Consider the following 22607-nt stretch of genomic DNA (forward strand, 5'->3'; position numbering starts at 1 on the left):
GAGCAGCCTGACCAACAGTGGATCCCTGGGCCCCTGCCTCTCCGGGCCACCCCCTCAGAGCTCAAGGACAAGAACAAAGGCCTCAAAGCTAATGAGTCAGACTGAGAGGAATACTGGCCAGGAGGAAGGAAGCTGAGTGTGGCTACACGAGCTCCGTGCCTGTGGTCTCAGACATGATGGGGCCCAAACCGCTCCTCCCAGAAGGAAGAGGGGAAGTCAGAATCAGCCCGGGCTCTGCACCCACCTGCACCCGCCCCACCCCTCTCTCTGCTCCCTAACGCATAATCTACACCCACCAGACCCTTCATCCAAACAGCTTCGGGCTCCCTGTATGCTGCAGGAATGTAAATCTTGCAAGGACATTTATTCATTCACTCACTGTTAAGGAATTAAAACCATTTAAACCAGTATGTGTTAATTATAGCTATTGAATATTGAGCATTTACTGTGCCCAGGACTGTGTCAAGTATGCATAAATGTGATTTATAAACATACAGAATACAATTTAAACTTTACGACCCAGCGAAGTACTATTATCATTCTCATTTTACGGCTGATGAAATTAAGGAGTAAAGAGCCAGAGAAACAGTCCCAGGGGCACCTGGCTGGAAGCTGCTAAAGCAAGCGGGGATCCTCGAGGCCACACTGTCCACCTGAGGGGAGCTCACGGTGACCAAGCCTTCATGAGGCTCATATCATAGAGGAGAATTAGAACCACAACCATGCGACTTGGCCTGGGAGCGGGGTGGAGGGGAGGGGCCCAGGGAAGGGTCCTGGCTGCGGAGGCTAGTCCCTGGGTCCTGCGGGGCTTTCCCCGGTTTAGAATTTGACCCAGAGGGTCTAAGCCCTTCACTGAACTATGGGGAAACTGAGGCCTAGAGTGGAGGCTAGACAGAGCTCCCATCCACAGAGCCAGACCCTCAGATGCTCATACAGGGGACTCAGCAAAAGAGGGGGAGAGGGGAGGGGAGCAAAGGGGCTCTGCCCCTAATCATACGGGAAGTCTGCTGCTCCACACTGGGGGCTCCCAGCCAGACAAGCGGCCCAGCCCCCAACCCGTGGGGCAGGCCCCAGAAGCAGCTCCTCTCAGATTCTGTCACAATCTCAACAGGAAAACAAGAAAGCTGAGCTGGGAGGTGTGCTACAGCCTGACGGGACTTGGAGGCTTGGTCTCCCAGGAGCAGACTGACTCTCAAGTCACTGAGACAGTAACCTCTCTGCTCCGAGAGAGAGGGGCCCCGCTTCTGGCCACAGAGAAGGGAAGAGATTCTGAGGTCCCAGCTGGCCTCAGGCGAGAGAGAGAAAAAAGGGTCCTGGGTTCAACCGGTCGGCTCAAAGCATCCCCAACTCTCACCACCCCCCTTGAGGGATGGGATCATCCCCATTTTAGAGATGAAGAACTGAGGCCCAGAGAGGAGACGCCCCTTGACCAAAAGTCACACAGTGAGCTGTGACAGTGCTGAGCTGAGCCTGGAGGGCTGAGCAGCGGTCGGTCACCCTAGGGGGTCGGGCCCCGCCCTGTCCCTGTTCTCTCTGCTCCCAGTTAAATATGGGAGTGGGGGTGGGAGGGGAGGGAGTGTGGCTTTGGCTTTTTTAAATCTTCCATAACACCTTACTGTCTGCGGGTGGACAGGCCTGGGCTGTCTCCTCAGACACAGGCCTGTCTGTGAGGCCAGCATAGGGCCGATTCACTCTCTCTCACACAGGACTTGTTTGTTTACTCAGTTCTCAAAATTATAACCTTTGTAGCTCCACCCAGGCCGCTCACTCCTTCTCTGCCCAGGCGTTGCTGTCTGGGGCCATCTACGGGGGTCGAGGGAACACAGAATGGAAAGGGCTTCATGCTGGCATTGGGGCCCTGGGTTTCTGGTACCATCTACAGTTTCTGAGGCCCTGGGTATATCCTTTCCTCTTTCTGGGCCTCAGTTTACTCAGTAGTGAAATGGAGGACGGGGGGTCTGTTAGATGACTGCAAAGGGTCCTTCCTGACTAGGAGAAAAGCAGCCGGTGCCCACGGCACAAGCTCCAAACTCAGCGAAGAGGAGCTGTGGCCCAAGGAGACCCAAGCAAACCCTCCGTGCTAGCTGCGGGCTCCCCGAAGCTTAAGCTCTGTTCCCTCACTAAACATTGCCCCCCACACACACACAAAAAAGCAAAAACAAAAACGTGCAATTGTCCGCTCGTTCCCCCTCTGGATGTCCCATCGCCCTGAGAGTCAAGTGACATAGCCCCTCCTAGAACTCAGCCAAAATGGAATTGCCACTTACCTAGTACCTTCCAAGTGCCACCAATAACTGCGGGCCAGAACCTTCACACACCCAGAGGCAGGATCACCTTCCCACTTTACTGACAGTGGAGGCTCAGAAGACGGTAGCTTGCCCAAGGCCATGAGCTAGCCTCCTCCCAAGTCAAGGACAGACATGCTGCCTCTTGAGTTAGGCTGACAAGTGTTTAAAGCCACCATGCGCTTTGTAAAACATATAAAAATCCACTGTCTTTGTAACACAAACCACATTGCATCTAGCATGATGGAGCTTCCTGGCTGGTATAAGACCCATGAGCTCCTGTCACTGCTTCATCCCCACCACCCTGCTCAGGCCCTCAGGCCAGGCACAAGACAGCTCCTCCTCCACAGCAAGATGGCATCATACAATAAATATTCGCTGAGCACCAGCACTGCGCCTTTGATGCAGCCCAAGGTCCACAGGCTCCTAAGAGGTCAGAGATAGATGGGCACTAGATTGTCCTAGTGCCCATTGCACAGGGAGGCAAAGTGAGGCCAGAGAGGAAGAAGGGCTTGCCAGAGGTCACCTGGCACCAGCCTTGGGACTTTCACCTCCAGCCTGCACCCAGAAATGGCTCTTGGAAGACAAGGGAGATGAGAGGTGAGTGGAGCACAAAAAGATAAGTAGTTTCCTGCCCAACAGACTGCTTTTCTAGAAGATTCTGGTTTCACAAACTCAGCTGGACACAGATAGCTCTGTTCTGCACAGTACGCGGGGAGGATGGACAGCAGCTGCAATTGACTTGGCCACAGAACCGTGGGTGGAAAAGTGGGGTTCACACTTTGCAAACCTCAATTCATTCTTCCTCTGCCCCTCCCAAATGCCCAGTTACCCACTGGAGTCCCCACCCCCGCACATGGACCCTGTACCCAGTGCCCTGGCCCACGCCTTGAACTTTTGATCTCCCTGAGAGGAGAGGCTCCCTAGGCCAGTGCCCTAACATAGACTATACACAACAGTAATAGCTGATAATAGGAGCCAATGCTTTTTCAAGCGCAAAATGCCCCACGCACATCACCTCATTGATCCTTCACAGCAGCCTAGCAGGCCTGGGCTACTGTTATGCGCAGATGAAGAACCTGAGACCCAGAAAAGGGAAGGCACCTGTCAAATAACATGGCAGTTGAGACAGCATCTCAAAACCAGGTACTCAGAATCCAGGTCCAGCCCACTTCTTAGTCTTCTCATACTCAGAGCTGCCTGGGAAGGGAATGAATCTCCTGTCATCAGAGAAAAGGGAGCAGAGGCTGCCGGACCACCGGCTGCCTTGATAAAACAACCTATGGGGTCCATCAACCCCACAGGGCCAAAATACCAGATCTCCCCAACCTCACGCATCACGACCACAAAGGCCCGGTTGCTCTATTTCTATCATACTCATGATAATGGGAGCCTGCTGTCCCCCACGCCCATCCACACTGGTCCAGCCCTGCCCCCCAACACTGGGCCCCGCTCCTCTCATCCTCCCTCACACACACAGCTGACCCGCCTATGCGCCCCGTCTGCCTAAAAATGCCTCTGAGGCCTCCCCATGACCCTCACAGCAAAGTCCCCTGGTGGCTCCCTCCACTTCACCCTAACCCTCCCTCACCCACATGGCCAGTCCCCCTCTCACGCTTTCCTGCAGGGGCCATGCAGGAACTTGTGCCTCAGTGTGTCCCTGGTACCTAGCACCGTGCCTGGCACACCATAGGTACTCAATAACTATTGATTAAATGAATAAAAGAAGTATGTCTGGGGCCGGAGCTCATACACTGCTGTGGGGATCTCACAGGCATGCAGTTGAGGACCCTACACCCCAATTTCTAACATCCAGACCCATCCGGCCCAGCCTTTGTAAGTCACCTCATGCACGACCCCAAAGAAAGGGTTTTCAGGGGCAGAGAATTCCCAGGACCAGTAGATACTAGTCTTGGGATCACAGATATGGAAAAGAGACATAGAGAGACACAGCGGTTGGTCCAGAGTCACACAACAAACAGTAAACAGGAGCAGGCTGGAGACCTATGAGTTTAGTTCTGGACACACGGCCAGGTGGGGCGGGGGGATGACGGGGTGGCGTGTTCCCATCCGTCTTTCGCCCATTTATTCTCGGTGCCCTGCCCAACGCTGGACACAGTGTTGACAATGCTAGTGAATGACTGACTCTGCTGTGTAACCAGGGCCCTTGTGTCACCACCCTCCAAGTACCTGCTGACCGCTTCAGATGTCCAGGGCCACAGGCTAGTGCTCCTCAACCCGGGGCATGCCGACTTCCTGGGGTACACAGCAGGATGTGGGGGATGCCTCAGGCCCCAGGACAGACCCGGCACATCTCCTTCCGTGAAGTGCCAACTGTTAACAGCTACCACTGTGTTCTCGCCGCCCACCAGCCCCGCGCTGCACTGTCTGGCAGCTGTCACGCTTGACCCTCGTCACTATCATCTTCTTTTACAAAGGAAGCTGAGGCTCAGAGAAGGTGACCAACTTGCCCCAAAACACCAGTCCATCTATTGGCTGAGACTGAACCCAAGCAGCCTGACTTGCAGAGCCTTGCCTGGAACCACTCAACTCACTGCTTCAGCCTGTGTCAGCAGGCAGTGCGTTAGAGGTAGTGTATCTCCAAACCCGGACAGTTCCCAGGGGGTGGAACCAGGTGCCCTGGAGAGGTGGGCACTTCCTGCTCTTCCAGTTTTGAAATCTGTGGGATCAGAAGATGGCAGGCAGCCTTCCTGACTCAGGACCTAAGAGTCTACCAGGAGCGGGGCACAGTTCTGCCTTACCCTCGAGGGTTTAAACCTAGGAATCTGCCTTCATGATTCCTTAAGACTGCCCAGCTCGGGCTACAGAAAACCCTCTTCCCCGGGCAGGGGAGCAGAGGGGGGCGGAGCGGGGGAAGGGAAAAGCAGCTCAGGAATTTGTGCAACCCGCAGGATGATGCTGCTGGAGACCCAGGGCGAAGTGAGTCATGAGCTCTGCCTGCGGAGGAGGAGGGGGCGACTCGAAGGAGAATGGCCAACGAGGGACTTGAGTCTCAGACTGAGTAATGACACTGAGTAATGACGGGAGGGATAGATTTGTGCAATATACGGGAGCCTCTGACACACTCCGCTCTGTTCCCACTCGGCTCCTCCCCCTCCCCGGGCCCCCTCCCCCCACCGCCTGCCTCTTTTAGGGGCCTTTTCCACATTGTCCTTGGCCCAGTCTGGGCACCAGGAAATGTCTGGTCACAGTACAGCACAGTTTTAACAGCTAAAGGCTCAGCCTCCCAAGTCTGGGCCTGGGCCAGCCACTGACTTGCTTCAGCCCCACCTGTAAAACGCTGGGGAGGGGCGCAGAGGGCGAGGATTCATTGAGGTATACAGGCCAAAGAAGGCCTAGCACATAGTAAGTGCTCAGTTCTATGGTGCTCAGTTCTACAGGTATAGTTCAGAGCCTAACACTGCCCCTCCCTGCTCCATCGACCACCATCCTCAGGCAGGAGACATATCAATGAAATCTCTGAAGACCACATGCTGGGGAAGCAGCCAGAGTTCATGGTCACACACACCCACCGACCAGTGTCATCGGTCCATGTCCCTAGCTCACATACAGCCCCTTTGAGCCCACTTCCCTGTGGAAAGATGTTCAGAGGTGTCGGGACTCCCAGGAAAGAGCCACCCTCAAAATGCCAACTGGTGGAAGCAGGTGGCGGGGGAGGGGGGGGGACTAGGGCCAGAGGACGAGTCTGCCTTCAGCAAGGAAGCTGACCAGAGCAGGGAAGGAAGAGAACCTGGTGACTCATTTTGCCCCAGAAAGCCAATAGTCTGGGCATAGAGGAGCATGGCACTGTCCAGCATCAGGGGAAAGGCTAAGAAAATGGCCTTCCTGTGTGGATGGCCTCCAGTGGCACAAGATGCAGTCTTTGGGACTGCTGCGAGGGAGGTTCTAATGACCTACGAATGTTTAGTGGAAGAAGCAACACACAAATTGAGCTCTGGTCTCGGCACCGTGTAACAATAAACACAGAAGGGAAAGACCATTAAAGAATAAAGTGGTCGCCACAGGATGGTGAGTGATTCCCAGTCTTGTCTCTAAACTTCATTCCTTGGAGGCAGGTTGGGAGGCCCCGTGGCGCAGTTTGGGTTTAGAAAAGTCTCTTTGGCAGTGCCTATGGGAAGAATGGAGGGGTGAAGGGGGAAGGAGGGGTGAGGCGGTAGGCAGCTCCTAGCAGGGGAGGCCAGAGGCCTCTCAGCAATGAGAAAAGAACAGAGTAGAGGCTGCATGGAGGGGGAGGGCAGGGTCAACGCCAACAAAAGCACGTTATGTAAGAGACATAAGAGCAGAGCAGAATCCCCAGACGCTTCACCCCAGGGCCTGACCCAGACCTTGACTAAGGGCAGGAGCCCAGGCAGAGCCAGGCACTGCTTCTGGTCAGCCTGGTGTCTCCGCAAAGCCCAGAAACCCAGGCCCCCCCTGCCCAGGAGGTGGGAGAGCCACGTACCTGGGCAAGGGACCAAAAGTAGACATCTCTATCCCTTCTCTCCTGGGACCGACAGCCATTTCCCAAATGTGGGGTGGCAGGTTTGTAAAATCAGTTTGCAAAAAGGCATTCCTTGTTTTGTTCAATAAAATTACCCATACTGAGTTCATGCCAACAGAAAGGAGTGTCACATGTTCACAGCCTTTTCAGAGGCTATGTGTCAACTCCTCAAAATGGGACTCAGGAGTTCCCTTTTGGGGTCTCTGTGATGCTGGAACCAGGTGTGGGGTATGTGCAGAGAGGTTCGGGCAGCACGGTGATCGCCAGCCAAACACTGGAAACAACTCGAATGTCCATTAACAGAAGGCTGGGTAAACAAAGCACGCCGTGCACAGAAAGAAGCCCACGGACAGAGGAGCCAGGCAGACTCCTGTGTTCTGACACGGAGAAATGTTCAAACTACACTGAGTGAAAAAAGTCAAACCACAGAAACATATATTTGGACCTCTTCCTATAAACCGAGCCAACTGCGTGTGTCCACAGAGCCGTATGGCTGGAAACAGTGACACGCCAAACTTGAGCGATTTCTTTTGGGAGTGGGATTGAAGAGGGAGGGAATTTTCCTTTTTATACTGTACACTCCCACACTGTGTGTGCAATCAGACAATCAGACAGCGTTCCCGGTGGTTGCCTAGAGTTGGCAAGGACTGGGGGGAATGTGCGTGACTACCCACAGGTAGGGGGTTTCTTTCAAGGATGATGAAAATGTTTTTAAATCGATCGCGGTGATGGTAGCACAATTCTTTGAATACACACAAAAAAATATTGACTTGTACCCTTTTAGTGGACGAACTGTCTTACAGGCAGTTTATGTTCCAATAAAGCTGCTATTTCAATAAAGAATTAGCAAGGGGAAAGGTGAGGCTGGCCAAAGGGAGGAGCACAGGTACAGTCGGACTCCCTCACCAGCCCTCTCAGGTAATAAACTTTAGGGCAGTAAGTGTGTGTGGAAGGGGGAGTTCCTTGGTCCTCGCAATTTCATGCCGGTCAATAGAATTTCCAGAGCGACGCCTGAGTCCTTCAAGGCTGTCCTAGAGGCAGAAGGGGCCCCCAGGCAATGCCAGGTTTCCTGCCAACGGTACAGCACCCAGCCCGTACTTGCACATCTTGAGCAACAGTGAGCTCACTCCCTCATTGGCTCCATCCTGGTTTACGTGGCTCAGACCATATGCAAAGAACCCCTCATACAGCACTGATTTGAGCCAGCTGAGCACATCCACTCTCTCCTAGTCCTGCCCTCTGGACCAGGAGGAAGGTGTGAGTTGGCCTAACCCCCACCTGTCTGTGTCCTAGTTCCTTTGTAGGGTCCCCCATCACTGCCCTCCCACTCCAGATGGCCCACATCCATCTCACACATATGCCAACGGGGAAAGAACCCAGTCATCAAAAAACCTGGTGGATTCACGAACCCAGGGACCTAGCACCCACCCGATCCCAGGGACTACACAAACCTTGGAGAAATGGGACCTAAATCACAGCTACAATTGCCCTCTTCAAACTCCAAACACTTGGCCACTCTCCTTGCCCACCAGAGTAAATGACAATCTCAATAATAGCAATCGTTTGCTGAGCACTCGTTTGCTTGTCCCAAGCACTGGGCTGAGTTTCCTACCTGCATTAATTATCTCATTAAATTCTTACAACAGTACCTGGAGGGAAGGGACCCTTATTCCCATTTTGCAGATTAGAAAACTGAGATTAAGATGCTGGCCCCGGGTCCCGCCAGTTAACACACTGTGGAGTCAATGTGGGGGACCCTGAGCTGGCTCAAGTCTGAAGGAGAATTATGGGAACTTTGGGGGATCATTAGGCCCTTAGAGCTGGAAAGGACTTCCGCCTTCAGGTAGCACAGGCCTCCTGGCTCCCAGGCCGGGGCTCTTTCCTCCATGCAAACTCCCTCATGAAAGCAGGAGGAAATCCTGCCATCAGCCCCACGGGGCCTTGGTGTGAGAACAAGCCCCTGCTTGCCAGAGGCTTTGAAATCCCAGGATGAAAGGCGCCCTGACAGCAAACAGCACCGTGGGCAGAAGCCCGTCTGACCCCTGCCAGGACTTGCAGGCTGGCATTCACCTGCTCACCTGCTCAGGGGGTGGGTCGGCCAAGCCGCAGAATCCTAACAGGCCCCAGAGCTCAGAGCACTGTGGGAAGGGATATTCCAAACCCTGGCATTTCTGCAGGGGCGGCCCCAGGTCTCCTGGGTGGAGAACCAGGCCCTAGGTAGGGAGGGCGCTGGAATTTTAATTGTCTGGCATAAAAGTGCCCACTGCTCCTTGGGTGGGGTGAAGAGGGTGCAGGATCACAGGAGGTGGCAAAGGCACGCCCTCATTCCCCTCCCGCAGAGATTTCTAAGGCCGGTCACTTTCTTGGGAGGGGACTGGAAGATGGTTGGCTTCCTCGCCTTCCAACCTCCCACCCCCACACTTCAGGAGCCCCCTCAGGTGAGCCTGGACCAGGAATTTGAGGCATTTGAAGAGGGTTATTAATAGCACTGAAGTGTTGAAAAGAGGGAGGCCAGCAGGCTCTGAGTGGACACAACCCTCTTCCACCCAGCCCGGTGTCCATAAAACAAGCCCAAGCCTGTCCAGGAGAGGACACTTCACCTTTTGTGGTCTCAGTCTCCTCCCTTGTAAATGGAAGGGAGGGGACTGGCTGGCAGTTCTCTGCCCGGGAGGTGGGAAGAGGAGGACAGCCAGAGCTGGGTGTGCGGGAAGGAAAAACCCCACTGAAGAAGGCACAGCACATCCCACCCAGGCTGGGCGAGGGGCCCCAACTGGAGGTCGTGAATGGATGGACTGTTACAGAGCCCCAGGAGGCTGCCCCCGACAGGGAGGGGACAGGAAGACTCCACCCCAGCCTTCCTCCTCCCAGAGTCCAGGCCAGTCCTCCCAGCAAGAGTTCCAGGACTTAACCCCCTGCTGGCTCAAGGCTGGAGAGGGTCTGACTCATTTCTCCATCACCCTCACCCCTGGCCTGGCCCCAGGCCTGGCACAAAGGGGAAGCTCAGGCTGTGGGCCCAGGACCACAGTTACTAAACAAGCCTTCTTTAGCCACCTCCTTTGTGCCCAGAGGGGTGGGGACACAGAGCTAAGGGCCACCTGGTCCCCGTTCTCCAGGGTACGAGCAGGCAGAGCACAGCTGCTGAAACTACGGGATTGCACGACACATCAAGATAAGTGTACGCAGACACAGGGCTCTGTGCCCACTGGACAGGGGGAGGCAAACAGCCGAGGGAACGGTCTCCACAGGCTGCCGCCACACCCCACAGAGGCCAGCATCCCGTGCATCGGTGCCTCCTCTATGCCAGGCCTGAACCAGCTATGTACATTAGCTCACTTAAGTCTCTCAACAACTCATAAACGAGGAAGAAATCATTCACCCCATTTCAAAGAGGAGAAAACCAAGGTGCCAGGACATTAAGAGACTTGTCCAAGATGTCTCCGCTGGGGAACAGGTGCTGGGGTTCCGCCCAGGCAGCCTCACCCGGGGCGGAGAGGTGAACCACAGAACTGTTTCCCAGGCAGCTTGAGATTCTCACCCTCTCTCTCCATTCTCTGAGATTGGAAGAGGAGAAACCCAGGGCCCTGCTGTGGGTCTCCTGCCCCCCACCCCCAGAGGCGGGGGCGCTGCCCCTCTGAGAAGTGGCCGCTGTGCAGTGACAGGCTGGGAGGTTGGATGGCTGAAGGAGGGGACCGAAGAGGCTAGTCTCTGGCCTCCACCAGCCCCGTAGACACCGCTGCCATGCAGGAGCACCCTACTGAGCCTGAGCCAAGCGACAGCGGTTCTGACCCACCCCTCCCGTGCACCCCATTTATGCCTAACCCCACTCTTCGGCCTCAATCCCAGGAGTTGATAGGCTCTCCCTGGAAGCCTCGGCCACGTGTACTGATGCTGGGAACAGGGTGAGCTGGGGACCAGGACAGTTAGAAAAGAAGGGCAGGACATGCTGGCCGAGCGGGCCTGGAGTGCTTCCGGGCCGGGATATGGGGAGGGGGGTGGGGTGGCGACCCCTTCCATAGCTCGATTGGGATAGCGTGCTGGGGGATCCGACGCGACCTGCTCCAAGGGGGTTCTGTGGAGGGGGGGAGGAGTTCAAGTCCCCTCGGGAGGGGGAAGGGTGAGCTCGGAAGAGGTTAGGAAGGGGCGCCCAGACGTGGAGGAGAAACAAGCTTCGACGACGGACTTGGTCCCCAGCCACTCCCGCCCTGCCCGGGGCCTGACTCTCCCGAGACCCCAGCCTCAGAGCGAACGGCGGGCCGGGATGGTGGTGTAGCCCCAGGGCTGGCCCCCGCGCGCGCGCGCTGCGCGGGGCAGGACTCACCTGAGATGTGCTGGCGCCGTGAGTCGTCCAGGTGCGTGGACAGCACGTCCCCCATGGCGAGGAAAAGCTGCAGCCAAATCTGGCCGCCACCCGCCGCTGCCCGCGCTGCTCAGGAGGACGCCGCTGGCGCCATGGAGCCCAGCCCGCCCTGCTCCCGCCGCTCCTCCGCCCTGGTTGCGGCCTCCGCTCGGCTTGCGCTCCGGCACCGGCCGCGTCGGTCCGGGTCCGCGTCAGTCCCGAGCCGCGACCCGCCGCCCAGTAGCCCCGCCGCGCCCCGCCCCGCAGGCCCCGCCCCGCCAGGCCCCGCCCCCGGGCAGAGCCCCGCCCCCTCCTCGCCTTGGTGCGGGGCGGGGCAGGGAGCCCGGACTCCGGGACCGCCCTCGAGACACACAAAGACTAGGTCCGAGAAAGAGAGACCCGAGAGAGACGTAGAGAGGCCCACCGGACCGGGACCGAACCGATGACAGAGATGGGGCTGGTGGGGGTATCTGAAAGAACGGGGGCAGAGTGCCCTGGGGTGCCCCCCCTTCCCTCCCGGCGCGGGAATTGAATCACGCCCAGGAGGACTGGTAGGGGACGCTAGGCCGACGTGTGGGAACTCAGTTCGTGCCCGACTCCTCCTGTCCACTGCTACCTGCACGATGCCCCCCTGCCCCCAGGCCCACCCCGCCACCGCCCACTCTCAGGAAGTCTCCTGGCCTTGAACCGACCTGCCCAGAAGGTGTGCCCGCCTGTCTTGCACAATAGTGCAGGGAAAGGGGAGGTGGCCGGGAGGGCTCAGGCCCAAAGTCATTCCCGGTCCCAGTGCCAGGCGAACGTTCCTCAGGCTCAACATAAGGATATTTCACTCAAGAGGAGGCTCATGGGACACGCCGAGCAAAGAACGGAAAAAATAATAGCACTTTGCAGTTTGTATAAGACTCAGATTCAAAATCCAGGGAGTCAGGGGTGCTAGGCCTGCAGGGCTGCCCTTGAGTGGATCAGGGCAATGTATTTTAATCCTACCCTCAGGACCTCCCAAGCCGGTAGGGTAGACAGGTTAACAACCAGGTTCCCAGGTCATGGACTGGAGTGGCAGAGGCCTTCCTTGGCTGCTAATGCTCAGACTTCCTGTACTGCACCCCAAGAGTCATCTGGTTTCTTCTTGCTTGCCCCAGGGACTGAGCACTCCCCACTCCTCCATGCATCCCACCCTGTATTTAAACAGCTAACTGTACCTGCGACATAGGTAGAAAATGATGGTAATAAAAGTTAACATCACTGAACTCAGGTACTTCGGCCCTGTCAATACCACGGAATGTGGGTTCGAAGTTGATTAATGTGATATGGGCATTCATTCATGAATCCAGTGGCTTACGGGGCATTCAGCAAAGAGGCAATAAACACCTTCTGCTTACTGGGCCCTCTGCAAGATGCTGGGGGTAAAACAAGGGGATGTTCAAGCTGTCCTGCCTGCCCTGTGACCAGGGACAAGTGGCATTACTCTGAACCTCAGTTTCCTGTTCTGTCAAATGAGACGAATGACGCTTTGTTATGTGGATTAAATGAGATAACAAAGTGGCTGGCACAGGATTGCTCATCTCAATAAACAGAACCCACCATTCCATTATTCATCGCAGTCTTTCAAGAGCGTATCGAAGCTTGAGGAAGGAGCAGAACATTCTGTTTTGAGGAAAATCACAGAGAGAGTAGTACCAGAACTACAAGTTGAAAAACCAGAATTTCGACAGCAGATTCCAGGGGACGGCATTCCAGGGAATGAGGATGGCACGGTCTTTGAAGAGCAGGATGTAATCATGAGCAGAGTCATCAGGTAGAGTTGAAGTCAAGCTGACAGCAATTACTAGTTTCCTTTTATCGAGAATGAAACTGAGTCCCAGAGAGGGAAAGTGACTTGACAAAGTCACACAGCAAGGCAGAGACAGAACCCAGCCAGAGGCCAAATTTCCCGACAGCCAGTGCCTGGTTCTCTTTGAGCAACCAGAAGCAAGTGACGCTACTATGGCCCAAACTATAGGGCCTGAAAAGGCCTGCTCTGCCCTGGGAGGGGATAGCTGGAGTAGCTGGCATCTGGGCACCCCAGGATATCTCCTCAGCCAGGCTGGAAGCCTGGGAAAATTAAGGTAGAGGTGGGGCCACAGGCAGCCTTTGGCCAGCCCTCACGGTGCACCTAGGCCTATGAGCCTGGAGCACCCACAAACTTGCCAGCATGCCAGGCCCATGGCCCAGGGACCCTCCCACTTGGCTTTGGAGGCCCTCTGCTACATGTCACCTTGCCACTCTGAGCATCCGTGACCTCATATGTGAGAGGTGAATGAAAAGGCATTGTAAGCTGTTGGGTGCTGTACGTGCACGTGGATAGCTTCCCCAAGACCTTGGGGCTGGTCCCTTCCATTCATTTCTCACACACACACACACACACACACACACACACACACACACACACACACACTGTATTATCTGGGGATGGGAAGGGAAATGACTGCAAAGAAATCCAGAGGGACCCTTTGGGGAGGATGGGAATGTTCTATACGTTAACTGGGGTGATGGTCAGGTCACACGGAGTACAGGAGACAAAACTCAACTATACAACTGAAAATAAATTAATTTTATTGTATGTAAATTATACTTTAATAAAGTTAATTTTAAAGCGAAATATATATATGGAGCACCTGCTGTGTGTCAGGTGTTACATTGTAGGTAGTGGGGATTTATCAGTATGCAAGATAGTCAAGGCCTTTGCCCTTGCAGAGATTACGTTCTCATGCTGGAGAGAGAAAGACAGTAAATAAAGAACACGGCTTTGGAGAGTGATAAACATTAAGATAATAAAATAAAATGAGAGAGTAGAGTGACAGGTATGGGGTGACACCTAGAAAGGTAGTCTAGAAAGGCTTCTCTGAGGAGGTGACGCTTTGAAACCCGATCAGCAAGAAGAAGCCGCCTTTGTGAAAATCCAGGAATAGCTGCCATTTTCGGAGCGTGTACCGTGCCAGGTGTGGTGCCAAAGGTGTTCGCTGCCTCGTCTGTGCTGTCTTCACAGCTCCCCTGCAGGAAGAATCACCAATTATGAGGATTTTTAAAAGATGATATTCTATCGTATGCACGTAGCAATCTTTATTTAAACACTGGATAGGTAGGCATGGAGGGGGCATGCCAGGTAAAGGTGTCAGGTGAGACAAGTCCTTAGGGGCCCTGGGGGCCAGGGTGCTATTCTGAGACTCCTCAGGGAAGAGGAGAGAGGAGTCTGTGCCATGAATGGGTGGGACCAGTGGGAAGCTCCTCAAGCTCCCAGAACATAAGAGTTTTTTTACTTTATCCTGGGAAGATTGTAAAGTTCTTTAAAAGTTGTCAGCATCCGGGTCAAATATGTGGTGACAGGAAGAAATCTAACTGTAGAAGGTGAACACACAATGTAAATATATATATATGCCTTACTGTTAAAATGTACAGCTGAACGAGCCTGATCCCGTCTGATCTCGGAAGCTAAGCAGTGTCGGGCCTGGTTAGTACTTGGATGGGAGACCTCCTGGGAAGACCAGGTACGATAGGCGTAAAAAAATAAAAAATAAAGGGCTTGTAAGCTGACAAGGTCCTTGTAGTCTGTGAGGTCAACCAAGGGTTGCCTCGCTTACATAAATAAATAAATAAATAGATAAATAAATAAAATGCATAGCTGAAACTTATCAGAATTTGTTAACCAATGGCACCAAAAAAAAATAAATAAATTTTTAAAAAGAAAAAAAAAGTTGTCAGCATCCCGCTAATTAATGTTATTAAATCAGGCCAGTTATGACCTTTGGGTGGGGGAAGAATTACATTTTTGAGGGAAAGAAAAATGAATATAGTCGTCAGCACCATATGAGGAAAAGAACTCCAGAAAGTCAGACAGCAGAAGAATTTCTTAACTCTGAAAGGTGGAGAACCCCTGCCCTGATACTTGACACTGTTTTGATGTTCGGTTTTTAGTTCTGAGTAATTAAAGCCTTTTTTTATACATTTATTGGCTGTTCGTGGTTTGTTTGTTTTTTGTTTTTTGTATCCTCTGCTTGCTTTCTACTGGAATGTCTTTTTTTTTTTTTCTTTTATCTTTAAGAGTTCTTTCGAAAGGAAAAATTTCTCAACTCTGTGAGGCAGTGTGTGTGTGCAGGGGGCAGGGGCATCTCTGTTCTTTTTCTAGGTCTCTGAATGCCATCCCTACCCACCAGGATCTCCTACACCCTTTTCTTGGCCCAGACCCCAGAGCCTGGTGGAAGATACCAGGTGTGTGGATAAAGTATAAAAACGATCCAGATCCGGGAGCAGGAAGGGAAGGTTACCCTGCCCACCTGCTGGGCCTGTCCCCTCCCGGGCAGAGAATGCCACCTACAGCCCCTGATTCATCAGTCCTTTGCCAGGAAGTGGCTTCTGCCAACCCGCCTCTCTGCAGGGCCGCCCCACCCCACCCCACCCTAAAGCACATTTAGAAAGAAGGACCCAAAGGTGAAGAATAATAGCATTTCACTTTGAAAGGGAGGATTCAGAAGGTTGGGCCCAGTGCTTAGACATAGGCCAGGCGAAGGGAGGGGATTTGTCCCAGAACAGCCAATGGGGGTCCCAGGCCAGGACCCTTCCCAGTCTTATTGGAAGGAGGAGAAACCTCCCTTGACCCATTGGTCCCTCTCCCTTCCAGTTGGCTCTGAGCCCCAGCTCTGCTCTGCCCTCAAACCTGTCAGACCTGAAATAGCCCAGGAGAAATAAAAAACAAACACCTCAGGTAAACAACAGGGAGTGTGAATGAATTAGGATTTTGTTTTTAAGAAATATCATGTGTCCACTGCTGTTTACCCCGTTGGCATGGCCCGTTGTGTGGAAGGGACCCTGGCACCCCGCCTGAAACGCCCCTCTTTATTAATTGTTGGGTGGTGGTAAAAGAGCCACAGCTCACAGCCTGCTCCATCTGTCACCTGGCCTCCGGCAGCTAAACTACCTTCTCGTTCCTCTGTTGGCCAGCTCTACCGCCACGCCCCAGGCCAGGCCCCATGATTGCCATCCTGGTCGACTGCCCAGCCCGACTGGCCTCCTGCCTCCAGCCTCCTGCCTCCCATTTGTTCTTCACTGGGCAGCCAAGTGGAATGTTTTACAACGCAAATATGACCATGTCATTCCCAGGCTTCAAAACCTTCTGTGGGTCTCACCATTCTTGAGGTAAAGTCAGACCCAGACCCTAAACGTGGCATTGGTGCCCCTGCTAGCCTCTCCTTTGCCCGCCCCACTTCCCCTCGCCCTTCTCTGGCCAAAATGACCTTTCACATCCTCAAACTATCCACGCTCCCTCCTGCGTCAGGGCTTACACATGCTGATCCCCTTTCCCCATTTTGCCCCACCAAGCCCCATTCATTTTTCAGACCTCAGCTAAAACCACCCTTCATCAGAGAGGCTTTTCCTGTCCTCACCTCCCCCAGCACCCTGTACTCTCCTTCAGCACAATAGGCACATTCGCAATTATTTTATCTTGTATGTAGTTATTTGTTTAAATAGATCTTCTCTGATGACAAGGACTGTCTTCATTCCACACGACATTCCTAGTGTCAGATGTAATGGGAGCTTGAGCGAGCACCTGCAATGTCCAGAATGCTATCCTGGGCACTGGAGGGGACAGTGACAGTGGGCAGCTACCTGGCCCCTGTGACTCAGCCAGCTCATGTCTGCAGTGGCCACGCCCACTCCACTCCCCGTTTTAAGTCTGTTCCGTAGCGTCCCCGCCATGCGGGGAGCACCTCCAGGAAGGAAGCTCTCACCAGCTCCCCAGGTCATGACTCCAAGTTGGACGCAGCCACACCAAAGTCAGACAACGGGGTGTAGAAGTGCCAGCAAATAAGCAGAGCATGAAAAATAATCACAAAGGGATGATGAAAACAACCAACTCTGCCACCCATTGCAGGCTCGTGCTGTACCCAGCTCTGGGCTTACACCCTCTGTCTCTCTTATTTTCACCACGGCTCTGTGAAAGAGACCGTTTCATGGGTCTCCTTCTCTCTTTACAGGAGAGAAAACTGATGCTCAGTGAGGTTAAGTGACCCATCCAAGGTCACACAGCAAGTCAGAGGTGAAGATAAAACCCACACACAGCTCGGCCTGCTTTAAAGCTACAACATGTCATCCTCATCCTACTAGACTCAATCTTCTGCGTCCATCTAGCTCTCAATTGCGAAATGGGATTCTCTGCTATGTCCACTGCTTACCCAACTGTTGTTATTTTTCACTTAGCAACATAATAGGACCTTCTTTTCATGCTAATGAATTCTTAGTTCTACTCATTTTTAATGGCTGCTTAATATTCCATTGTATGGTCCATTAAACTATTTTCCTATGACTAGATGCTTATTTTCTAAATTAGATCAACTAATTTAGAAGTGGAATTGCTGGTATAAACTTCCTTTTGAGGCTTTTGACACAGGGCGACAAATTGCCCTGATAAAATGATTATAGCAGCCAATGTTCTCCTGGCACTTACCATGTGCCTGTCATGTGTCCCTTGTCAAGAACTCCTTGTATTGTGGTGACTTGTACACAAGCCTTACCTCCCATCTCATCCCGCCCTCCAGAGTGAGAGGCTCCAGGAGCAGGGACCCTGAGCCTGGCCAGGTTCCTGACTTCCCCGCCAGCGCTGCTGACCAGTGTTGACAGCCATTCCCAGTTCCTCCGCGGCCAGCCAGGAGGGGTTTCAGGCAACCCCCACCCATCCCTTCCATGTCAGGCTTGGTTTCCTGCTGGGCTGAAGCCACCCCTCACCAGCTGGTGACTCAGCCTGGCTAGGATGGTAGTGTTAGCCTCCCCAGCTCTGTGGGTGACTAAGTTTGCGGTGAGGCTGGGCCGGGATTGTTGGGGGTGGGGCCACCTCCACCCCAGCCCGGCCCTTCTTCCTCTCTCCGGTTCTTACTAATTTCTGTCCTCCGGGCCTTCTGGGAAGAATGAGAATAATCCTGGGTTCTGAGTGCCTAAGTGTGCCAGGGGTGACAGAGATGCGGTTCCCACCCGCCTAGGGGGCAGAGCTTGGAGGACAGAAGCCATTGCGTGGGGGAGGAGCTGAGAGAAGGTCCAAGGGGAAGGTGAGCAAGGCGGAGGGAGAGAAATGTCCCACCCCAAACGGCGCCTCTGTGAGAACTGGCGAAGTCAATGACAACAGTCTCTCTCCAGGGCCCCAGCTGGCTTAGCAAACGCAGCGTGGGCTGGACTCGATCCCTGTCACTCAGTCCAGCGGTCACCCTGGCAGAGGGTTTGACCTGTGGGCTGGGGCAGGGAGCCCTGAGCTGGAGGGAGCTGCAGGGGCGGCACCGCCTCCCAGGGGGCATCGGGGAATGTGTGTGTGGGTGCGCGCGCGTGGTGGGGGGTGGGGAGGTTTGTAAGCATCTCTATGGCTGGTGTCCGTGGGGGTGGGGGAGGGGCCCACCGGCATGTAGCGCCCAAAGGTCAGAGATGCTAAGCATTCTTCCGAGGTGGCCAGTCCTGCCCTGGGTCAAAATCCTCCACGCACCCTCGAATCCAGCGCCGAGATCCCTGCACTATGAAGTGGATCGTGCTGCCTTCGGAAGTACTTCCCAAGGTTCACAGTGGTTTTACGATATCTTGTCTCACTAGATTTGAACCCTCCCGGACCAGGGACATTGCTGATGTTTTTCTTCATCACCTAGTAATAATGATGGCAATAACATGGGTATCACGCCCAGTGGCTCCTGCGTGCCCAGCACACACCAGGCCTTTGGACATGTTATCTTCCTGACCATCCCCATGAGGGCGGCACTATTATCATCCCCATTTTGCAGATGAGGAGATGCAAGCTCAGAGAGATGAGGGCCGTCCCGAGAATGGGAAGTCAGAAAGCCCGTTTTCCAACCTGGCTCTGCCTCACTCCAAAGCCCTACTCCCCACTGGAAGGGCAGATGGCGAATATCTGACACACAGATATTTTTGCTGCTCACCACCTAGGCACCGGCAGAGCCGGGTGGAACAAGATGTCTGGGTTCTTTAATGAGGAGCCTTCCCTCTCCACGGCGACACCAAAGACCCACGTCTGCGAGCGTGAGGCCGTATAATCAGAAGAATATAAAGCCCCCCAAAAAGCCCTCTCTTACCCCTTTTCTCTACCCAGGATGCCTACTTTCTCCAAGTATTTCCTTCTCTGGAAAACACGAAGGTAATTCCTTTTACTTTAAGTAACCCACCTTTCTTCCTGTAAGGTATGGTCCTGTAACTCTGAAGAACTCCTTCCTCTCCACCAACTAGGAAAGCCCCTGTACCCTCAGGTAAGCAGGAGAGGAGTCTGGATGTAATCCAACCGTCCCTCCCATCGGTGAAAACTGGCTCTGACTGGCTCTCACCATCTGGTCTCAGTTTTTGTAAAATAAAGCTAATCGTCCCTATCATCCTAGCTGTTGTAGGGAGGCAATGAAATTAACCATGTCCCGCCCTTGGCCCAGGGCCTGACACACTCATCAAATGGTATCTGCTCTAATGATGGTTGTCAGCATTTAGGGTGGAAGACAGGTGGATCTCAAACGGATTCTAATTCTGATGATACAGGGTGGACAGTGGCCAGTGCCATGATGGAGGTTTGAGCCAAGGGCCTTGAGAGCCCTAAGCTGGGAGGGTATGGCGGGAAGCAGGACAGCTTCTCGGTGGAAGAGGCAGCGTTGGAGCCGGGCCATGAGGGATGGAACAGGTTTGCTGTAAGGAAGCTGTGTATCCCAGGTGAGCCAGCTGAGCTGTGGAGCTCTGACTTGTAGAAATTCTCTGGGGGCTGCTCCAAGCGAGAAAGAAGGATCCCGCGGGACCCAGACGGGGCTGGAAGTGTCAATCTGGGAAATAGGGTCAGGCGGGCAGATTCTTCCTTTTCTTTGTCTTTTGTTTGTTGAAGTCTAATTTACATACATTGAATGCACAATTCTCAATGAGTTTTCTAAAAATGTTTTTGTAGCTCTATTAAGTATAATTAACACATAATATACTGCACATATTTAAAGTGTACATTTTGATGATTTCAGAATACACCTGCAAACCATCACTACGATAAAGATAAGAAACTGTCACACCCCAGACTTTCCCCTGGTCTTTTGTAACTTTTCCTTTCCTCTTCCACATACAGCATGTTGCAGGCAACAACTGATCTGATTTCCATCACTGTAGATTAGTTTGCATTTTCTGGAATTTTATATAAATGAATCATACGGTATGACTCTCTTTTGTCTGACTTTCTAAAAACTCAGTATCGTTATTTTGAGATTCATCCGTAGTGTCGTGTTTATTAATAGCGCATTTCTTCTTATTGCTGGCTTATAGTACACTGTATGGATGTACCACAGTTTCTTTAACCATTCACCGATTGATGGCCATTTGAGTCGTTCCCAATTTTGCGCTATTACAAATAAAACTGTTGTGAACAATTATGTATAGCTTAATGAATTTTTCTCTGTATACACAGATGTAATCATCACCCAGATCATAATATGAAATATTTCCAGTACCCAAGAATGTTCTCCTGTGCCAGGCCATATACTCGCAAAGGGAAACACTATCATTACCATGCATCTGTTTTGTTTGTCCTAGAACTTCATACAAATGGAATTCAACTACAATGCCATATCTTTTCTTTAGTGTCTGGCTTCTTTTGCTCAACATTATGTCTCCGACATTAATTTATCTTGCTGCCGATACCAGCAGGTCATTCCTTTTATTGCTCTACTATAGTATTCCACTTAAGAATCCATCGCGAAGTATTTATCCATCCTCCTGTTATTATAAAGATGCCAAGGACATTTGTGTACAAGTCTTTTTGTGGGCACACGTTTTCATTTCTCCTTGTGCCTGAGTCATAGGAGGAGTGGAATTTCTGGTTCATAGGGGAAGTATGGCTTATTACTCGAAACTGCCAAGGATTTTTTCCAGAATGGTTGTGCCATTTTACACTCCCACCAATGATGCCGGTGAGTTCCAGTTGCTCCACATTCTTGCCAATATCTGTTATCATTTGGCCTTTTAATTTAAGCCTTCCTGGTGATGAGCAGTGGTGTCTCACGTGGTTTTGCTTTGCATTTCTTTCATGACTAATGACTCGTGTTCTGCATTCTTTCAAACACTTATCGGACTTCATTTTTCCTTTAAACTTTGTGTTATTAGAAAAGTAAAATATGCTTAAGATAAGGCATTCAATTGCAGAAGTGTATAAAGCATTGAATAAAAAAAAAATTACCTTATTCTCTCAATTTAATTCCCTGGCATTAGCTAACAGTTTATTGCGTACCACAAACAGATACAATTGAACATACACAAATATTTACATTTTTTAACCACCAAAAAAAAAAGTCCTCATTTTTATTGAGCATATACTAAGTGCAGATTTTAGGTTAAGGGATTGACATGCATCATATCACTGAATCTGTACAAGTGTGATAAGTAGATAAGAGTCTGGGACCCAGAGAGGTTAAGACAGTTGCCAAGGTCACACAGCTCACAAGTGGCAGTACTTGAACCTAGGTCTCTTTGACTTCAAAACTTGAGGTGGATTAACTTAGATGCCATCCTCGTACAACCCCGGATTTACTCACTCATTCATTTATTTTTTTTCATGCATTCAACAAATATTCTTGGAGCCCGCGCCCAGCCCTGGTCTGCCATTCAAAGCCACAGATGAGCTGAGGAGTCAGACAGGTAGATTGACTAATATAATTTAGGGAGAAAGGGCTATGATGCGAGAAGTAGAGGGGGCAAGCCTAATCCACATTTTGGGTCAGGAAAGGGTGGGTCCTGGAGGAAGTGATCCCTGAGGGATGTGTGGGATGCCCGGATGAAAGAGGATCAGTTGGAAAAAACAGCATGTGTGCAAGAGGGGGCACTTGCTGGGAGCCCATCTCTCCCCTCCCGCAGGGCTGGGGTTCACTGGGGGCAGGCGAGGTGCTGGCAGCAAGACCTCGTGAGCATCTTAAGGGGTCTGGCTCCATCCTGAGCATACAGGGGAACCGTGCAAGGGCTGGATTCATTATTTTCAGATTCCAGGGCTTTAGGATTTAATGTCCTTCTCTCCTCATCCTACAAGATTCCTCTGCAAGGGGCACAGTGTCTGTGGGTGACTCAGAGGCCACCTAGGCACCATGCTCCACAGCTGCCCCCAGGGGGAGATGCTCCAGCGGAGGATTCAGGCTGCCTGCCGGGTTAGCCAGGAAGGAACCCATTGCCCCCTGCTGGTGACCAGAGGGAAATCTGACTCCTGCAGAGCTTGGGGAAACGGGGACAGGAAAAGGATCCAGCTGTCCCCCCCTCCTCCCCTAAACCTCCCATCTCAGTCACCGACATTACCACCTTTCCAATTGTTCAACCAGGGCTCACCCTCCGGACCCCCCTTCTGTCATTTCACTCCCCTTTCGCCACGTCTCACCCTGCAGCCGCTCCAGGCTGATCCTCCCTCTCTTCTCCCCTCCGGTCTTTGTCACAGCCTCCCAACTGGTTCCTCTGCTGTCTGTCTGGACCA

The 22607-nt window shown here is 52.6% G+C and overlaps 1 protein-coding gene across 1 annotated transcript in view; it reads right to left on the reverse strand.

Moving 5' to 3' along the window:
- The window catches only part of NIBAN2 (niban apoptosis regulator 2), a 48849-nt gene extending 37508 nt beyond the window's left edge, over positions 1–11341 (reverse strand). Inside the window, exon 1 of the mRNA XM_039861413.1 lies at positions 11105–11341. Coding sequence (XP_039717347.1) covers positions 11105–11159 — 55 coding nt within the window. The 5' untranslated portion in view covers positions 11160–11341. The remainder of the gene's footprint in view (positions 1–11104) is intronic.
- Positions 11342–22607: the final 11266 nt, after the last annotated feature.

The sequence above is a fragment of the Pteropus medius genome, unplaced genomic scaffold (genome assembly GCF_902729225.1).
Source record: "Pteropus medius unplaced genomic scaffold, Ma_sr-lr_union100, whole genome shotgun sequence".
In the NCBI taxonomy this organism is placed as follows: domain Eukaryota; kingdom Metazoa; phylum Chordata; class Mammalia; order Chiroptera; family Pteropodidae; genus Pteropus; species Pteropus medius.